Below are 22202 nucleotides of genomic sequence, written 5' to 3' on the forward strand. Positions count from 1 at the left end.
TTCCAAGCAAAATGTTTACTAGTTCAGCAAAGTTGGAGATTGTACATACAAACCTAAGTCACCCTACAAGAACAAGAGCCTGTAATGGTGAAAGGTACTTTATGCTTCTTATTGATGATTTTACTAGAATGATGTGGTTAGCATCTCTTAGAGAGAAGTTTGAAGCTTTTGAGAAATTCAAGATATTTAAGAGTAGAGTTGAGAATGAATCTAGTTTGAAGATTAAATGTTTGAGATCACACAGAGGTGGAGAATTTATTTCAAATGAATTTAACATCTTTTGTGAGGATAATGGTATAAAGAGACAGCTTTCAAATCCTAAGACACCGCAACAAAATGGGATAGCAGAAAGAAGGAACAGATCGGTGACTGAAGCACCCAGAGCCTAGTATGCGATTGAATAAACATTTGATCAGTTTGGGATTTGCAAAAGGTAATGCAGACACTAATTTGTACTTGAGAAGGAATGAAGATGGTTTACTGATTGTTGTAGTATTTGTGGATGGCATTATTTTTGGAGGTAATGATGAAGCTAGCAAGACATTTCCAAAAGAGATGAAGAAAGAATTTGAGATGAGTATAATTGGTGAGATGAAATATTTCTTGGGATTGCAAATTGTTCAGAATAAAGGTGGCATTTTATATCACAAGATAAGAATCTTAAGGATTTGTTGAGAAGATTTGGATTGGAAAAATGTAAACCTGTTGGAACACCAATGGTGACTGGAAGTAAGTTATCAAGCAAAGATGAATCCACTAGTGCAGAACAAACTAGATACAGATCTATGATTGGATGATTGCAATATTTGAAACATACTAGACCTGATATAGCTAATGCAGATGGGATTGTGGCAAGACTTCAAGTAGATCTTAAAGAGACACGTCTTGCAAGAGTAAAAAGAATTTTCAGATACTTAAAAGGAACTCCAAACGATGAGTTATGGTATGATAGATCACATGATTTCACACTATATGCGTACACAAGTGTTGATTGGGCAGGAAGTGTAGATGACAAAAAAAGCACTAGGGATGGAGCATTCTTCTTGGGAGGAAGATTGGTTTCTTGGCTAAGAAAGAAACAGGATCATAGAGTACAGCAAAGACAAAATATGTAGCAGCAACAAATAATTGTAATCTAATAATTTGGATTAAGCAAATGTTGAAGGATATTGAAATTGAGTTTACTGAATTAGTTATCATACATTGTGATAACACAAGTACAATTAGCATGTCAAAGTATCCAGTATTACATTCAAAGACAAAGCACATTTCAATTAAGTATCACTTTTTTAGAGAAAAGGTAGCACAGAAAGAGATCAAATTGGAATATGTTAGCACAAAGGAGCAGATTGCAAACATGTTTACTAAACCTTTGGCTAAGGATATATTTGAGTATTTGAGAGGAATGCTTAGGGTCATGCCCCAACCTTCTTCAAAGTAATCGATGAAGAGATTGCACCAGTCGAATATGAAATAGAGCACTATTCTTTTGTTTGGATTGGATGCTTAATGCTTCTCCTATGGGGGAGTATCTATGTTTGAGCTGAGTCATTAAGGACTCTTGCTAATGATATTTAATAGTGTCTTTGGACACTTGACATCTTTGTCATTGATGTCAATGGGGGGAAGAAGTGTACGTGGAAAATATTCTTTATGAATGGGAGAGAGTAGCACATGAAAAACCTTCTTTGTTATTGGGAGAGAGAAGTACAATATTATGGGGGAGAGTAATACATTGATTCTTGATCAATGGGGGAGATGTATGTTTACATTCATGGTCAACATGAATGAGGGAGAAAAGGAAAATGAAGAAGAAATATATTTTCGTATTCATGGTACTTTGATGTTTTCATCTTATGTCGTCATCAATGCCAAGAGGGAGATTGTTAAGCATGAATGTTTGATGATGTTGTATGGGGGAATTTGTCAGCATGTCAGAGAGATGATTGAATATTTATGTGTTGCATTCATGACAGTGTTTGTCATTTATGTCAACATATCAATTTTTTGGATAGTTTGGCCAAAGTTGCAAAAGAAGATTCATTCGGTGAGGTTCATGGTCAAAGAGTTATGTTATGCACAATTGAAGGTATATTCAACAACTTGTCCTAATGTTATGTCTATGTTTGTGGAAAGGGATATGCAGATTTGCGTGAGTTACAGAGAGTTTTGTGGAGACTGTTCTCAAAGAGAGTTTATGGTTGACATTTTTGGTATGCTTGATGCTTTTCCTATGGGGGAGTATCTATGATTGAGCTAAGTCATTAAGGACTCTTGCTAATGATATTTAATAGTGTCTTTGGACACTTGAGCTTTTGAAGATTGGATCACAGATGATTGAACTTCGACAATTGGCATAATGACACCTTTGTCATTGATGTCAATGGGGGGTAGAAGTGTACGTGGAAAACATTCTTTATGAATGGGAGAGAGTAGCACATGAAAAACCTTCTTTTTTATTGGGGGAGAGAAGTAAAATATTATGGGGGAGAGTAATACATTGGTTCTTGATCAATGGGGGAGATGTATGTTTATATTCATGGTCCACATGAATGAGGGAGAAAAGGCAAATGAGGAAGAAATATATTTTGGTATTCATGGTACTTTGATGTTTTTCATCTTATGTCGTCTTAATGCCAAGGGGGAGATTGTTAAGCATGAATGTTTGATGATGTTGTATGGGGAAGTTGTCAGCAAGTTAGAGAAATGATTGAATATTTATGTGTTGCATTCATGACAGTATTTGTCATTTATGTCAACATATCAGTTTTTGGGATAGTTTGTCCAAAGTTGCAAAGGAAGATTCATTCGGTGAGGTTCATGGTCAGAGAGTTATGTTATGCACAATTCAAGGTGTATTCAACAACTTGTCCTAATGTTATGTATATGTTTGCAGAAAGGGATATGCAGATTTGCATGAGTTACAAAGAGTTTTGTGGAGACTGTTCTCAAAGAGAGTTTTTGGTAATTGCATTGTATCTTTTCAGTAAGGTGGAAGATCATTTAGCGGGCTTGGATTATAGGTGAAGACATGTTCAAGATGCTATGGTCAACGTGGCGGAATCAGATGTTCATTTTGTGACAATTTGTGAAGATTGTTCAACATGTTATTCCCAGGAAGCCAACTATTGATAAAATCATTATGGGAAGTGTTAGTTGTAATGTAACGTGTAATATAATATCTTAATGTGGTCCTATACTATTCATTGTAAATTGAGAAAGCCTCAAGGCTGACTCAAATACTTGTTTTAGGACTTGGTATGAAGGAAAGATTGTTTCCTTGGTTGTAATCATCAGTGAGATCATTATGTTGGTTATGCGAGCTTTGGATGCAAATTATGTATGATCATAGCAGAGATTGATGTTAAGGATGTACTGTAAACTTCAAAGGAACTATATTGGCAAAGGAGTTGTTATATAGTCAGTTCAAGTACTTGGATATGTTATCTTGAAGATTGTTTAGTGAAGACAATTTGAGGTTATTTGAAAAGTGAGTTTAGTTGTCCTTTCAACTCCTAACAGGGTTGGTACAGCTCCTAACAGGGTTGGAATCTCCTGACAAGGACTACTCATATGTATTGACTGTATTTCATTGGCTCCTAACAAAGTCCATCCTTTCACAAGGAACTTTTACATTAGTACATCCTCTTGTGGGCATCATTCCTACCGGAGTTTTCCCTCTAATCAAGAGTTTCCCTAGTTAACATATCTGGTGTTATTGTGTGTGGTTATCTTTCTATGGTTCTTGCATCTATTGTTTACATGTTTCAGATTTGATAAAGTAATTAAAAGTTGTTTTGAGCACCATAACTGATTCACCCCCCCCCCCCCCCCTCAATTATCTTAGTGGACTTTACTTCCTAACAGCCTTTACCTTAGAAACCCCTCTATCCACAATGATTAGCCTACGAGGATCATAATAATAGGCTAATCTCTTAAACCTTGATGCTAGCAAAAATGGGGACATTACATGCTAGTAATTTATTACTAATAATTCTATTTTAATTGTTTCCTTTGTCTTGTCTTCATATCTTGCTAGTTCATATGCATCTAAAACAAATTGGAGCATATATTCTTTCATCCACTTACTAAAGCACAATAGGTTCCAATCAAAAGGAGCGGAAAACTTAGTATATGTGCACTCCAACTGGCATCTCCTTTCACACAAGTAGAATGAATAGAAAGAAGGGCAGACGAAGATGTGGAATATAAATGCATAGCATACGGAGTTGGATGCTTTCATTTCTCAACTTGCAATTGCTGAATCGGAAGAATTTGGCACCAACAATATTATTGGTGCAGTTGATCCTATTGCCCTTGGTACTATTTGTGAATCAATGGATGTCATTGAAGAAGAAGATGATGATGAAGAAGACGAAGAAGAATAAATTATTAATCCATTATTTGAAAGAATGATACGTGAACTTGATGTTATGATTTATCATTTGGCATTTTAATATTTTGATGTTGAATTACATTTAGTATATGATGTAATGATGGTATGATCATGATGCAATGATGGTATGATCATGATGCAATGATTACAAGCTATGGTGTTTTTGTTGTTTCCATGATATTATGTAACATTCTAGTCATAATTCATGCTTGTGTGTGTGTATTACATGCTTCTGTACTAACAAACCCAAACCCCATTCCAACATTTTGGCGTACCAGCAAACTGGTTCTTCAAACCTGTATCTGAACCTAAACCCAAACCGGCAACTTAGCATGGAAGGAATAATGGAAAAGTTACCAAGAACAATAGTCTTATCCATATATAAATCAATACTCTCAAGGAATGATAGAAAAGTATTGAATGAAAAAAATTGTATTTTCAATTGCAATATCAGAATTCAAATCACAGCTCTTATCCTAGTTGATATTTGATTTACAGAACTATTCATAAATAACCTTTTATATACTGAATGAAAAAATGAATTTGCTGTGAAAGCATGGAAGTAGAACATACCTGTGCAATCCATCCTGCTAGCTCGTCAGGATTTGAAATTGTTGCAGAAAGACAGATTAGTTGCACTTCCTTTGGACAGTAAATTATCTACTTAAATCCAAATACAGTTTCTGAATCAGCACTTCCTGCCTACAGACTTATAATTCTCATATCAAAACAAGGAAACAAGAATCTGGAAGCATGGACAGCAATAGTAAACTAGAACCATATTTTAAAATGAAAAGTATACAAGCTCAAATATAAGGGAAAACATAGCATTCGCCTATTCAATGAAATCAAATGCTGTAAAAGGAGAAATGAACAAGAAAGGTTCAAATTGAAAATGCATACCGACTCCTCCCAAACAGTTCCTCGAGAGATGTCACTCAAATAATGGACTTCATCTAAAATAATAAAATCCACTTGCTCTAATCCACTTCCCTCAGAAACCGTGTTGACACTGCCCAAAGAGGAAAGAAATTTTAGTATCATTTATTTCTTCAAATATGTTCAACTATATGCTGATTTCTTCCACCTATATGTTCATGGACCTTTTATAAAAGAAATTGCCTGCTAGAGATAAGTGGGAAAACTGAGAGCCATATCAATAAAAACAATCTGTAAGTTATAAACCACAATCATATTCAAAATAAAGAATCACACTAAGACAAAAGATTAAACGAATCGCAAACTAAAAAAGGAATCACTCACCTCAATAATTTTGAAGCCAGTTGAAAACTAAGTTACCAATTGGGATACAGATACTGGAACCCAGCATGGCAGTATGGTGAAGAAGAAAATTTTGGATGCAGGTATGGGAATGTATATATATAAAATATAAGAACAGTGAATATTTATATATCTCGTATAAATTAGAACAGTGAATATTTATTTGTCCAAAAATAGAATATTTATATACCTTGTATTCATGATTTTAAAAAATGAAAATAATCCAGACTCAAAATGTCAGGACACAATGAAAAATCAAAGTTACAATCCATTTCATAGTCTTCAATTTTTTCTTCATCAAAAGCATCAAGGTATGCCTGCTGTCCACAATTACTAAAAACTTAATTACTTGGGTTTACTTGATTAGGAGAATCATGTTATCTTATCCTTTCCAATATACTTCATATTACCTCACAATAATAATTCAGAATCCCATTTATCATCTATGTAGGTATTTGATCAAAAAGCCATTATTGGCATCCAGCCATAAGGCCAAAAAAGTGGTTCTTAATCCATTAATATGTTTCCAGAAAAAGGATAGTTAAGATAAGTGTAGAACTAATTTCTGTAATAAGTTATCTACATAGTTAGATATGGAAAAAATTCTATGCTCTTTGATAGAGGCGAGCTGATAAAAAGAAAAATTTATCTCATAATTGTAAGTTTTTAAATTGAGAACTACTAGGCTCTATAGTCTTGAAAATAAAATCTACAGGATAGAGAACAGAAAATATGCAAGGGACCTTCTAGGTATGTCCAGGCAGAGTACCCTGGATGTATCCAGGGCCAAACCCACACTGGACCAGACCAGGCCAGACACACATGGGTACTCAGGTCAAAATAGGATGACCCGGTAATGTTAAAAAGAAGTTTTATCTTATTATTATCTACTAAAATCGAAGTCAAGTTCCACATAAGTGATTTAAATTGGCACACTTCTCCATATATATAACTCCTCTGAACCTAGATGTATGACCCTTGACCCATTTTTCCATGCTAACAGAAGACATTGTAAGATTGGAACAGCTCAAAATATGATGCTCAAATAATGTCTTTCCAGAGTTGGGTTTTAACTTTTCAGAGGCATGTGCTATGCTCCAAGTCTAATTAAAGCATATCTTGTAGATGAGGTAGAAGCTAAACGAGAGACTAGCTGACCTTCCTTTCATAGGGAGGGAAGGCTATCCCCTGAAGAACTCCATAATGTTTTATTATTTTTGGTAATATGATGTTTACTGTTACCAAAAACAGAATCAAATTTCTATTTCTAAAGCAAAAAATGCTCTAAATAAATGTTTCTTGTTAAATGTGATTAAACTACAGTAATAGCATCCAAAATAGTACCATTCGACATGCATGCATTTAAGTTAAGGTGTCAATGCTTCCCAAATAAAACATGAGAACTTTGAGCATTTAGAACTTACATCTTTAGAACCCTAGTGATCCTATGTGAATAGCAGGCAACTCACAGCTCAACATTAATGACTTCATATGAATTGATACAAGAATTAATAATGTTTCACATTGAAGGATGGCTTCAAACCAAGATTACAAAGGGACACAGCCCCAAGCTTTTTCTGACTCTCCCTATACCTGTTGCATTTCAGAGACACAGGTAAGCATCAGAAATGTCCCTGGGTCGTTCCTAATCACCAGTGCTGGTCCAGAAATGGCACTCAACCATCCATAAATAAAATCAGCAGTACAAAAAGATCAAGGGCTGGCTGACCCTCCCCAGGACAGCTAAGTACATCAATGATGTCCCTCAACCATACCAGAGTCAGCCCACCATCCCTGATATCAGGATCATTTTAGAAATTTTAAAAAAAAATTCTTCCCGTGCCAAATAAAAATAATCCTAGGCTTATAAAACCATACATATATGTTGAGGGAGAGGAGTATATTTTGTCCCCACAGAGGGGAACGGAATACCGTTTTCATTAAGGATAGAAGATTATCAGAGATTTTGGCAAAATCATAGAGGCATTAAAAGAAAATAACACAGAAAACAATATTGTGCTGCTCTTATAAACCATCCAAAAACAAAATATAAAGGACTAAACATACTTTGTACAGTTTTCACTTATTCTAGGCTTGGTGAGTTGTTAAAACAACTCGTAACCAAAATATAATTGAGCACTTATAATAGAGTTCCCAACATTTCCTCCCCCCCCCCCAACCCAACCTTAATGTGAACAGGGTAGAAAAATATTCACATAATCCTCTGCAGTACGCTTGCCCATTTGGCATGCCCATTCTTTTGGCTTATGACCTCGATACACAAGAAAGCCTCTCTCCTTCCATGGTTTTAAACAGGCTTACCACAAGCCTTGATAAGAACAAGAACCCAACAACTATCCACCAGTGGTTTTCAGGATACTCCTACCCAAGCAGACTTGGATTCGGAGAGTACTCTGCAAGCCCAAAAATTTCAACTCAGAGAAAATTTGGCATATACTCAATAAAAAATCAGCAACTTAGAAAGTACTAAAAATAAAAATCTCTTAAAAATATATACTTTTGTTTTGTAAAATTCAATTACAGAATGTACGATATTAGATATTGACATCTCAATAGAAAAAATGCATAGTTTTATAGCACTAACAACATGCAAAAAATGCATTTTAACCAACGTTTTACCTGCATCAACATTTTTACCTACATTTTTTTACATCTACAAAAATGAGAGAGAAACTTGTGAGTACTCGCCCAGCAAAAGAAAATTGAGAGTACTCGCAAAGATCACAAACTATGCTCCCACCAACCCTTTCAAATCCTTGAACTAACTTACTTTGGTGCTTTTGTTCACCATTATGCTTGTACAGTAGGGAATTTATATGGAAGTCAACATACATATGACAAAATATGAAAAACATATTCTCTAAAAGCACGATGTTCTTAATTGTAGTCATTGTTATCGATCGCTATCACTCAATCTCAAACAGCATAGACAACCATCACTACCAGTGGAAGCTGCCATTGACTTTAGTCATTTTGGCACCAAACAGGAATGGAACATTGGTTACTAGTACCCCTCCTCCCGCAATGAGGCATTTCCACTTATTCACACAACCAGGAACACTGAAAAGAAAATCATATCATGTTGCATATACTGTCTAGATCTTTCTGTCTAGTTATTGTTACACATGATCACCATTGCCAATGAACTCATTCATTGAACGATCATCTTCCAACAAAGTACGGGAGTTAGAGAATCATCAGAACCAGAGGACCTCTATAGTGATCTGCTCTTTAATACAACCATTTTTCCAACATTCACATACCATAGCAAAAATAATAGAAAATGATCGTTGGTGACTGACGAGAGGACGTCGATTGTCCTCTTTCCTCTGTTGCCTCTTGCCTACACTGATTTGCTACTCAGAAAAATTGACTTTTCAGCTCAATAAAGCCCCCCTCAAGTTGGATGCCAAGTACACACAATAACACATCAAGTTGCAACTGAGGCAGAAAAAACATAATCTTTGACAGTTTTACATTCATCCATACAACAATTAAAGTTCCTGAAAATAGAGTATGACTTGCCTTGACAATATCCCAAATTTAAACTAACACGCAAAACAACTTCATAATAACTAATAAGATATTTTAAGACACTATATGAACAATAATTAAACAAAATATTAAAATAATAATAATAAAAAATTCCAATTATAAAAATTCGCCATTCAAAACAATACATATATAAAGGACTAAACATCCTTTGTACGGTTTTCAGTGTTCACTCATTCTAGACTTAGCAAGTTGTTAAAATAACTCATAACCATAATATAACTGAGCACTGCAATATAACTCATAACCAATGTCAGTCTTCCAGGTGTCCAAGCAGCACAAAGAAACTGTTTGCCGTCTGCAACAGGGATGTCTGAACCAAATCTAAATCTGAGTGTTAAGCTCCACTCATTAGCATATGCTCCTTATTTTCAACTTATAGGTCATTGCTCTCATTTTTTCTAACATGTTTTATAATTTATTCATTCATTCTCATGGAACAACTTTTTAAAAGTTATTACACACTCAAGTCTCAACACTAAGGATAGGAACAAACATTGTTATTTCTGTATAAAATTTATTGATTGAAATTGTCTGATATGTGTGTGTACTGGAGCATAACAAGATCTAGTGTCAAACTCCGTCCATTAGAATACGTCCTCATTTCAACCTATATGCTATTGCTCATGGGTCTGCTACTAAAATATTATTTTACTATTCATTCTAATGGAAGAATAAAAACTTCCAAGTTATTGCATTCTCTGGACATGCACAATCTGCATGTGTGCAAGTGTGGGTGCAGTGTGTACATGTGCAGGTATTTAGGGTGTATGGGGGGATCACAATGTGGGTGTGGGTGTGACTGTGCACATGTGGGTGGTGTGTGTCCATGCATGACTGCATTGTGGATGTGCAAGCACCTGTGTGCAGGGGAGTGGGGTGTGGTTTATGTTTTGTGTGTGTGTGCAAGTGAATGAGAGAGAAAGAGAGAGTGTGCGTGTGTGTGAAAGAGAGTATGCATACGTATGTACATTGACAATGAAACATTTGCATGTTGGCACATGTGAATTGTCATTTCAGCTCTAATGTTACACAATATGGATATATAATGAATGCCCTATCATATGAATAACTAAAACTTCTTATATCTAATAAAACTTCCTTTTTTTTATTTCCATTCCCCAAAAAAGGCCTCTCAATCCTTGTCAACCCAATTGTGGGAAACACTATAAAACATACCTTCAAAAAAAATCAACTATATCCTAATCTATAAATATTAAAAACTATTTTTACTATGTTATATGGTCTTGGCCTATTATGTCATAGAAAGGATCCCTGTCACAATTGCATTACAATTGAAACTCATTTTGATCTGACTTAAGAAATGGATGGATTTTTTATGAAAGATGTGGAGTGTCGCAGATAATTGGTCAAGCTCAAATGAAAATCATTAGGTTCACATTGAAAGTGAACAGACATCTGAGAATCAAACAAATAAATAATCCTTGATTACCAATAATCATAAATGGAATTTTAGTTATAATGAAAATGGATGATAGCCTATAGGACAAACTCGTAATTATCTTTCATTTAACAATCCTCAATATAAGGGTAAATGGTATAATTATCGAGAAAACCTTATTATATTCAAATTTATCCCAAATGAGCACCATAAATTCAACATCAAACATATGTTCACCATACCTTTGGTACAACATATTACGTAATATCTCTGTCGTCATGATTAAAATTGGAGCTTCTCTGTTCACTGCTGCATCTCCTGTTAGAAGACCCACATTGTTCTCTCCAAATGTCTCCCTACAATTTAACATGTAGCATGTTAAACATTGCAATAAGGATCTACAGTCACTTTCCTAATTTCTTCAGTATACAGCCAATTACACCTGTCACCTAGGTAGCACATCCTAGGTTGGACTAATTATGCTATCTTGTTAAGGCTACATAGTCTCGGAATTTCTTTAACATAATCATAGAGTACAAATACAAATCAATACTTGAATTCACGAAATTTCTGATTTGAGAGGGCCTTTAAAGGGGCTGTGTATAATAATCGTTTTCCTTTAGCAATTGTTGCAAGTGCTGCTGCCTCAGCTATCAAAGTTTTTCCACTGCTAGTTGGTGCGCACACAACTACAGAAGACCCGTTCAAGAAAGATTCAATGGCCAACCACTGCAATAAGAAAAGGAAATGAGTGATAAATATCCTGCTAAAATGATCTGAAAAAGTAGACCATTTGGACTTACAGCCAGTTGTTTAATTTCCGAAGCACACGTTACGCACTCTATTTAACTTGGCTCTGATATTATGGCCTAAAACAAAATAGAAAAGGTCCACAGGAATATAATCATAGTGAAATGAATTCGTTCCAGAGAATTTAATTCTTAATATGCCCAGGTTAGGAGGCCATAACATTTTTACTTCTTTGCAAAGCATTTGTACAGAGGAAAGAAACCAATGTCACAATCTAACATTAGGACAAGATTCACATATAAAAGTCAAAGTACCAATGATTGCCAATAATATCTAAAAGTGCTGTAATAATAAATGAAGCTTTAGAACAATAATTGTGAGTAGATGGAGCATCTGCAGGATATTAAATTACCCAGAACAGTAAGTGTTTTAAAACATTTTGTACAGATCTGCTGAGAGAGTTATTTTGGGAACTATGTTACATCCCAATTTTTGACCTAGCTTGAAATATAGCCGTTGAGGTTCGCATGAAGTTAGTTGGCAGTTTAATTTGATATAATCTAGCGAAATGGTAAGATAGTTGGTCGTTATGATTTCATGTGAAGATGAAATGTTAGTTGATCATTAATCGCAAATTCATGGAATTAAGATGAAAGATTAACTATTATGATTATTGATGATAAAATAATTTATAATTTAATTACTGAGAAATTCCTTGTAGGGAGCATGTCGAAGGGGTGGAAGCATTGTCAGAAAAGAATTAGGCAAGTAGAGGACCTAGCGATTTGAAGCAGGACACATCTGTGGAACCGCACGAGTTATCCAAATAAATAATTTAATTAAAATAATTGGGTTAATATAAAACATATCTCAAAGGATTTTAATTTATCTTTCATCATATTATTTTAATAAATATTTATAAACGTGCATATAATATTAAATGATTTGGCATCATTGAAATTAAATAATTTAATAAAGTGATGTTTATAAGTACATAAAAGATTTTAATAATATTTGAATTATAATAATATTTGAATTATTATAATTTTAGAATTACAACCTTCCAACTTTATTCTTTTCAATTTAATATTCTTTGCTTTTAAATGATAACACTTGGCATAGCTAATCGATTAATATTTTTGGCAATTCAAATTGTTTTACAATCTTCTCCAACCTTTTTATTTTATCTTTTAATTTTTAATCTATTTGAATGGTCATCTTGGGAATTCGAATAGCTTTCTTTATAACTGAAGGTAGCCAGATAGTCAAGCCGACCATTAAATTAGAGTATCGATGATCGTTTGGGGATAACTCTTTCCTCTTTGCATTTTCGTGACCCTTCCAATCACCTGCTATTGCTTTTCAAATAATGCGATTCAGCTCTTTCTTTTTAGTATAGAGTCTATTTGAACGTACTTGGGGGGGGGAAAGACATATCTTCATGTCTGGTCTTGGATGGACAGCAAGTCACATCTTTTGTATAAGGCCTGCATGGACGACCCACTCAAAAACACTGCTGTTGTAGTTTAACCAGGAAGACTGATCAAGTATGCTTCCAGCCTGGATACTTTTGGTTGCTCAATAATCCTCAATGTCGAAGCAGTTCAATCAAGTACAATTCGTCATTCTTGTATGATAAAGGCTTGCATGTTATCCTAATTTTTATGAATGGCCGGAAACAGATTTCTATGTACCCTAACTCATAAATTTTTCATAAGAATCTTGCTTGGATTAGGCCGGATGGTTGAGCCATTGAAAAACCATGAACAGCGATTTTGTTTTTAAAAAACTATATTCAAATGAAGAGCATCCGAGTTACAGCCACAAAGTTATAGAATCAGTTCTAATAACTGCTGAACGATTGATAAAACAAGGAATTTTCAGACGTTCATGAGATCACCAGTTTAAAAGACCAAAATTTGTATCTTAAACCGTTTTCAAGTTCTTCCCGATGTACTTCTTCTATTCGGATTCTGAATGTATTAAACATTATTTTTCTTTGGTTCCAAAATATGGTAAACTTACAACATATAAGCATATTATTTGGGATGTTATGTTTACCAGTTCTATATGTCAGTAGATTGATAAATAGTTTCTCTGATCAGCACCAGATCCTAAAGTCTGATCTTGACCACTTCAGAGTTTCTGAGAAAGTTGAACTAAGTGCAAATTAAGCATAAAGTATATCTGCTTAACTTCGAGAGTCCTCCAATTAACCGTAACTGAAATGATATCTGCTTAATTGTAACAGGTCTCCAGGAATCCATGTGGCCTTGCTTAACCTGTAGAATTGTGTGTTTTTAGGAAGTTCAAATTCATTGTACTTACTGTATATGAGCAATGTTAGTATGCTAATAGAAACCAAATTTAAATAAAGCTTCTACAAACTAAACAAAATTCATAAACTTCAAGATAGATTAAGATGAACTCTCAATTGAGAATATGAGCCATTAATGGACTCTCTCAATGAGAAGCTCTCTTGTTGAGTGGCTTTATCTAAATGGATAGGATGTATGCTCAATATGCTTCCAAAGGCTTCAATGGATGATTGTGGATTTTTGGTGTGGATAGATGGCTTTAGTATGGATTTGGCTCTCAAAATAGCATTATAACTTTACTTCATGGATTGTGTTATTTTGCAAAGGGGAAGGATCCAATTTATAGGCAAGAGGCTTGAGGGATTGAGGGCTAAGAAGCAAGGATGGGAAAAAAGCTCATGGAGGGCTTAGATTGCATGAGAGGAGAGCACATGGATTGTGCTTCCTTATAGCCAATCAAGGAGTGACACATGTCACATGGTGAGAGGATGGAGGAAAGGGCAAGGATGAGTCAACAAAGGAGGCTCAAGAGATAAAATCTTCATAAAGACCCTCATAATGACTTGTAAGAGCAATAAAAGGGCTTGTAAGAGTCATTTATGACCTAGTGGACTTCATAAAGTTTTATGGTTGAGATATTTTGAGGGTGATGAGAGCAAATTCGACTTGGACTTGATTAGGAAGGTTTTAAGCTTGCTTAGGCTTGTGCAAATGATTAGAGGATGGATTAGGATGGTTTAGGATTAGCTTAGGGATAGGCAAGTGGATGGCATTTAATGAGGGTGGGTGAAGGAGGAGATATTTGTTAACTTTGGCTTGGGTTAGTAAGTCTTAACCCATGTTTAGGGAATGTGACAAGGTTAGGAGGGGATTAGGATTAGGTTTAAAGACATCTTCTAGAAGAGTCTAGATTTTGGAGGAGGATAAAGACTTTCTAGAATAGTCTAGAATTTCCTAGGATGAGGATGAAGACTTTCTAGAAGAGTCTAGAACTTCTTAGGATGAGGATAAATTAGATTTTTAGGAAATAAATAAAGTTTTATTTATTTCAAGGGTTTGGGTTGAGGAGATATTTATTAAAACTTTTTTAATAAACATGAGGATTAATATTTAATTTTAATTAAATATTTTGAGTTGGGGTTAGGGGTAGGAAATGATGAGATTAGCCTTTAATCGAAATTAAAGAAGGATTAGAAGATTTTGGAAGAGGTTATTGGTCATAAGGAAATTGGTCAAGTTTTGGACAAAAAATAAATTTTTTATTTATTTTAGGATTTTTGGTCAATTTATTAATTAAATAATTAATAAATAAGGAAATAATGTTTAAATAAGATTTAAACATTTTTGGGAGGGATTCCTTAATTAAATATTTTTAATTAAGATAAAAGGATTTAATGGCATAAAAATTAATTAATTAATTAATTAATTAATAAATGATGATGTCATCGGGAATTTTTCAGAAAATAAAAATACTTTATTTTCTAAAGGATTTTTAGGTGTCTACATTTTGCCCCTCTTTGATGTGATGCCGCAAGTGGCATGACATCAAAGATAAGAAAATAAGATGCCCAAGGCTAGAGCAGAAGAGGAGAGAATGGACTATGAGATGCCCCCTCAAGAAGGCAGCGGGGAGAGAAAGCGAGGCTTGGTGGCTTCTTGAAAAATACAAGAATCTGGGATGAGCAAGGAGACTCAAATTGGATTAAGAGAAGAGGTTTAGTTAGCTCAAACTCTTACTATGAGAGAATGATAAAGGGAGAATCAGAGGCACAAGAGGAAGCAAGCTTAAGATCTTAGGGATTGTAGAGGATGAAGGAGCGGAGCGCTATAAAAAAGAATCCAGGATAGGGAGATGGATGAGGGGATTATAAAGCTGATGCAACAGGATTTCAAAGAGTTAGATTGGCGGAAGATGGGTTTCGGAGATCCCTAGGACTAGGATTGTGGATCTCGAAAGATGAGGCTTGCTGGGTTGATTTGGATTGGTGGATCCCTAAGACTAGGATTGTGGATCAATAAAGCTAAGAGTGATGAGTGATTCAAAGAGATACTGATGCATCAGCTGGGGTAGGAGAGACGGATGCTGGATATGGATGGGGGATAATGGAGATGAAGGAAAACCATTGAAGCTTTTTGAGCGGGGGGATACTTCAAAGAGAAGTACCACCATGTAGTTGAGCACTAGATTTGCTATAGGACTATTGGTTAATTGCCAAGGTTACCAAGAACATCAAGGCCTTTTCACCAACCGTCCAAAGGACTGACAAACTAACTCAAAACAAACACACAAGGATTGCCCCAGCATCACACATGAATCCTAGAGGAAGCAGCGTGGAAACGACACTGGAGAACCCACAAGCAGAAAAGAAAAACAAACGAAAGACCTGATCAAGACCTTACGCTCTAATTGCCCCATTCGCAGCATACCATGATATGGAAGATCGTGGCAACCTTGAGGAGGGAACAAGGAGATTGCTTGGAAAAGATACTTCAAGACCCAAAAGGGAAGATCCCAAATCAAAAGAAAGTGAAAATCCAAAAGAGAGCCGTTTGCCAACGAGATGGGTAGGACAAGGCACTAACGGACCAAGATCAGACATGAGGAAAGCTATATCCTGCAAGGACCTATTGGAGAGCACCGAAGCTGGTGGATTTGGATGAGTGATGCATCTGGCAAGCTGAACTAAGAAAGATAACACTTTGGTGACAGGAAATCTAGCTAAAGGATGCGTTGGAATAGCTAACCAAGATGTGTGATGGGTGCAAGATGCTGATCAAGGATGAACTGACACGAACGCTGGATAGATACAATGGTACTAAGCTAAAGAGGATGTACAAGCTGATGGACCACAAATCTACAAGTTTTTTCATGTTTTGGTTTTTGTGAGATGGAAATGTTTGTGAAGGATGGGATGTCTATAATAGGTGATAGGTGGATAGGTAGATGGTTTCCGAAAAGATTAAGTGAAAATGGGGTTTTGTGTGTGCACATGATAGTATACAAGCTAGGATACAAGATTATTTATAGGCTGGAATATGGTACAAACCTTGGACAAGATTCGGATAGACAAGGTATGGTACAAGATTTACAAGGTATAATACAAGCTTTGGTACAAGATTTACAAGCTGTACAGGAGGTATTTACAAGCTTCATCAGATTTTGGATATTTGGTTGGAACACCAAGGGAACAAGCAAGTGTGTCTTATGGGATGGTGGGTAAATGGATGAGGGATAGGATAGTGATAGATAATGGATTAGTCTTTAGTACACAAGGCGCCTGAATTACCAGGTTTTCACCAAGGTACCTATCCAAGGTGCTTGAATTGCCAAGTTTTCACCATTGGACGCTTATTTCTCTTTACTATTTTTTTCTTTTGTATTTTTCAAAAGCCTGGTATACCAAGGATCTTCAAGCATAGAACTTCTTGAGATGAATGATGTTAGTAGGATCATTCAAGAGTTCTCCTTCTGGTGTAGATAGCTGATAAGCTCCAGAGCCAAAGGAAGCAGTGACAACATAAGGACCAAGCCATGTAGGTTCAAACTTGCCTTTCTTTTCTCGATCTGCTTGGACTTTCATGTTTTCTTTAAGGACCATGTCACCTGGCTGAAAGTTTCGTGGAAGCACCTTCTTGTTGAAATTCCTTTTGAGACGAGTTTGATAGACTGTGAGATGATCATAGGCGTGTTGTCGCTTCTCGTCTAAGAGATCTAGCTGGGTGAGCCGAGCTACTCTATATTCTTCATCTGATATTTGCCCTTGCAAAGATATGCGCAAGGAGGGAAGTTCAACCTCTATAGGTAGTACTGCTTCGGCACCATAGACTAGGGAGTATGGAGTTGTGCCTGTGGATGTACGGAAGGAAGTTCGATAGGCCCATAGGGCTGGATTTATTTGTAGGTGCCAATCACGGCCGGAATCATTAACAACTTTCTTTAGAATTTTGAGGAGGGTTTTGTTAGTTGCCTCTGCCTGGCCGTTACCTTGTGGGAAATATGGGCTAGAAAAGCGGTGATGGATGCGGAGGGAAGTGCATAATTCTTCCATGTTGAGATTTTCAAAGTTACCTCCGTGGTCAGTGAAGATGGTGGATGGGATGCCGAAGCGGCAAACAATGTGGTACAAGATGAACTTGGAGACCTGAACTCCTGTAGCTGAGACTAGGGGGACTGCTTCCACCCATTTAGTGAAATAGTCTGTAGCTGTTATTATCCATTTATGTCCATCAGATGAGAGGGGTGTGATAGTTCCAACTAGATCAAGGCCCCAACAAGCGAAAGGCCAAGGTGGTGCAATAGGTTGTAGATCCTGTGCTGGAGCGTGCACAAGATTTGCATGTTGCTGACATGGGAGACACTTTCTGACAAAGTCACAGGAGTCTTCTTCAATGGTAGGCCAATAGTAGCCTGCTCTAAGGATTTGTCGCGCTAGGACAATACCACTCATGTGGGCACCGCAAAGTCCAGAGTGTACTTCCTTTAACACCATCGCGGCCTCATTTTGGTCTAAACATCAAGAGAGAGTATCGTGATAACCCCGACGATATAGGGTATTGGCTATGATAACATAGCGGGATGATTTTCAGATGAGGTTCTGGCGTTGGGTACGTGTGAGGTGAGGGGATATGATACCATCGTTAAGGTAAGCATGAATCTCATGGTACCAAGGGGATTGGGAACCAACCAAGATACAAACACGGTTTGAATCCTCATTCGCATAGGCGGGTGTGAGGAGCTGCTCCACTAAAAACTCATACTGTGTAGCTGCTTGGGGAATTTCCAAGAGCGAGCCTATAGTAGCCATAGCATCTGCTGCTTTGTTCTGTATTCGAGGCACTTGTGTAAACTGAAGCTTTGTAAAATGTTGGGTTAGCTGATCAACTAGCTCTTTGTAGGGTAATAGCTTTTCATCTTTGGTTTGATATTCATTTAGGGCTTGCTTGATGATGAGCTGAGAATCGCCAAAGATTTGTAGCTCAACAATGTTCCATTCTACAGCTATCTTTAATCCTGCTATGAGGGCCTCATATTCAGCTATATTGTTGGTGCTAGGGAATTGTAGCTTGAAGGCTTTTGGAATGTAATCTCCTTGAGGTGTGACCAACAATATTCCTGCCCCTGATCCATGAGATGTGTATGAGCCATCAAAATAAAGTTTCCATGGGGGTTGTTCTTCAATTAGACAGATATGCTCATCTGGAAATTTTGTGATCAACGGATAAGCATCTATTAGAGGTGCATCAGCTAGGTGATCTGCTATAGCTTGCCCTTTGATTTCCTTTCTATCCACATACTGGATGTCAAATTCACTAAGGAGCATAACCCATTTGGCCAAACGGCCTGTAAGTGCTGTTCTAGAGAGCATATACTTGAGAGGGTCAATCTTGGAGACTAGTTGGATGGTATGACTTAGCATGTAATGGCGAAGCTTTTGAGTTGAGAAGACAACTGCCAAACAAGCTTTTTCCATAGGAGTGTAATTGAGTTCATAACCAACTAGGGTTCTACTGATGTAGTAGATGGCTCTTTCTCTTTTGTAGTCATCAAGCTGTGCTAGAAGTGCCCCTAGAGCAGTAGGTGTTGTTGATATGTACAAAATTAGGGGACGACCAGGAATTGGTGGAACCAAGATAGGGGGATTGATGAGATACTGCTTGAGATGGTCGAAGCTGCGCTGACATAAAGGATCCCACTTGAAGTTCTCATCCTTCTTTAGTAAAAGTGAAAATGGTGTACACTTATCTGCAAGCTGGGAGATGAAGCGCCGAACAGATTGGAGCTTTCCTTGAAGAGAGCGAAGTTGTCGCAGTGTCTGGGGAGGAGGCATGTCTAAGATAGCCTTGACCTTCTTGGGGTCGATCTCTATACCTCGTTTAGAAACTATGAAGCCTAGAAGCTTGCCAGATGTGACCCCAAAGACACATTTCTTGGGATTCAGCATGAGATGATATTTGGCTAACCTATCAAAGACTTTCTCCAAGTCAGCAAGATGATCCATGAAGGTATGAGACTTGACCAAGATATCATCCACATAATCCTCCAAAATGCTATGGATGAGATCATGAAAAATGGCTGTCATAGCTCTTTGATAGGTAGCCCCAGCATTCTTTAGGCCAAAAGGCATCATGTTGTAGCAAAAGGTTCCCCAAGGGGTAGTGAATGCTGTCTTATGCTGATCCTCTTCTGCAATCTTGATTTGATTATACCCAGAAAATCCATCCATGAGGGACAAAATTTCATGTCCAGCTGTAAGATCTACAATCATATCTATGTTGGGCAAGGGAAAATCATCTTTTGGACAAGCTTTGTTAAGATCTCTAAAATCAGTGCAGATTCTGATGTCACCGGAAGGTTTAGTGACAGGGACCATGTTGGAGATCCACTCTGAGTAGTCGATAGGTCGGATAACCTTTGAGTAGTCGATAGGTCGGATAACCTTAGCAGCTAACATTCTTTCTAATTCAGCTTTGACCAATAATGCCACCTTGGGGTGCATTTTTCTAAGCTTTTGTCTGACGGGCTTGATCTTTGGATCAACTGCAAGATGATGAACTACAAGCTTTGGATCAAGTCCTGGCATGTCCTGATATGACCATGCAAATCGGCCAATATTCTCTCTTAAGACCTCAAAGAGGAGGTCAGCTTGGTCTTGTGATAGGGATGCAGCAATGTGAACAAGTCTGGGGATCTCTGAAGAACCAATGTTGACTTCTCGAGTATCCTCAATTAGAATAGAAGACAACTCTGGTCGATTATCTTGAGGAGGCAATGCTAAATCCTCATGTTCTTCTTGTGGCTCTGGATTTTCTTGCTGAGGGGTTCTCTTCGTTGCCTTAGCTAGTCTCAGATTCACCTTAGTTCCAGTTTTGGGTGTATCGGAACTAGGTTGGGGATTTTCTCCAAAATACCCCTTAGGTGTCTACACTTACAACTTACAAGTAGAAATCTTGAGGGCTGTCTGAAGGAACAGTTTTTTGTTGATTTATGGTAAGATCACTTAAGTAGAAATCTACTTGCATTCTGAAGTGTATATGAGATCATTCACCCAGTACCTCTGAGTATATGTATATCATTTGTGAATTCATTTGGCAGTTGTATTAAACTTGATTGAATACATAAATCCATTTCAAAGCACATGTTTTTATAAATTTTCCAAAAGTATTTGTAACACCGAGGAATTCACCAGCAGAGAAGCCATGAAAAAGTGAAGAGCTGGAGTTAATCTACAAGAACGCAGTAGAGGAATCAATTATGATTAAATTAATTAAACATTCAATTTTTGAAATCTTTAAAGAACATAATTATGTAAACACAGAATGTGAAATGATGGACGTATATAGTCTTCTTGAATAGATGATAGAGTCGTCTGCTTTGAGAATTCCAAATACCTGGGACTCACTTGGCTGTGTAGCCAAGATGGGTGATGAGGTGTGAGAAAGGAATATGAATCAGTATCAATTATGACATTTCAATTAACATAAACTAATTAATAGCTCATGCACATTCCTATTATCGTGATCTCCTGCTGCCCAGTCGTATGGTGAGTTAAATACTAGGATGCCCAATGGATGGCAAGATGACCCCTGTCTATTCCAGGTAGGGAGGGCCTTTCTCGTTATAGATTATGTGGGGATAAGATTTGGTCCGAGGTTAGGTGGTAAAGCCCCTGACAATGTTTCACCTCTCCTTAAGTTGTCAGATGTGCATCGGACAAGGATAAGTCATACATTCAATTGTTTATCGGAAACAGGTATTATCACTCTTATATAGAAGGTAAGTTATTTCATCGTTACCGTCATGAATAATGAATATAAGTATATTTTCTAATATTGAGATACTGTCACAGTTAAGTAATCGGAAGGAAAGGAATCTGAAGCCCTAATTGATTGAGAGATGACTAGAACCCTAAATGATACAGTGGTATCGGAAGCCCTAATTGAATCCGTGGTATTGGAAGCCCTATTTGAATCAGTGGTATCAGAAGCCCTAATTGAATCCGTGGTAAATGATGCCCTAATTGATACAATGGTATGTGATGCCCTATTTTAAAATATAAAAGTATTTAATTGTAATTATCATTTGATTTTAAAATAGCGGTTTTTAGATGATAGTCGTCACATGAAATTGTTATAGTGTATTTGTGGACTAACCCGGGTGGTTGCAGAAGCATCCCTAGTTTGAATTCAATCTCAGTTTTCCGAGGTATGTAGTTTTCAATTTCTGCAATAATTTCATTTGATGATATTTCAAGTTTTTAAGTTAAGAAATTTTGTCTAACTAATTTTAGCGGTAAATCTTATTCACATGAACATGAATGATATAACTCTCTTCCTATGAAACGAAGTAATAACTGTATTCCTTGAGTATGATAAATGTTATTTTAGACCCAGGAAAAACCAGATATTACATATGGTATCAAAGCGCTGGGTTCAACACTGAAACCTTGGGTCCAGCTCTGTTTCTAAGAAACTGGAAATATAA

General features: G+C 36.6%; 1 protein-coding gene across 6 annotated transcripts in view; it reads right to left on the reverse strand.

The window, feature by feature from the left end:
- Window positions 1-22202, reverse strand: part of EMB25 (DEAD/DEAH box helicase) — a 246607-nt gene that overhangs the window by 213298 nt on the left and 11107 nt on the right. For all 6 annotated transcript variants that reach the window (XR_016352771.1, XM_089787043.1, XM_089787041.1 and 3 more), the window contains 4 exons: window positions 11206-11381; window positions 10895-11008; window positions 5300-5408; window positions 4970-5056 (listed from right to left, as the gene is read on the reverse strand). Coding sequence is in view for 5 of the 6 variants with exons in the window: in XM_089787043.1 (XP_089643169.1) it covers window positions 4970-5056; window positions 5300-5408; window positions 10895-11008; window positions 11206-11381 (486 nt within the window). In the remaining variant the exon portion in view is untranslated. The remainder of the gene's footprint in view (window positions 1-4969; window positions 5057-5299; window positions 5409-10894; window positions 11009-11205; window positions 11382-22202) is intronic.

The sequence above is a fragment of the Cupressus sempervirens genome, chromosome 6 (assembly GCF_028749045.1).
Source record: "Cupressus sempervirens isolate cs-2001-9-10 chromosome 6, ASM2874904v1, whole genome shotgun sequence".
Taxonomy (NCBI): domain Eukaryota; kingdom Viridiplantae; phylum Streptophyta; class Pinopsida; order Cupressales; family Cupressaceae; genus Cupressus; species Cupressus sempervirens.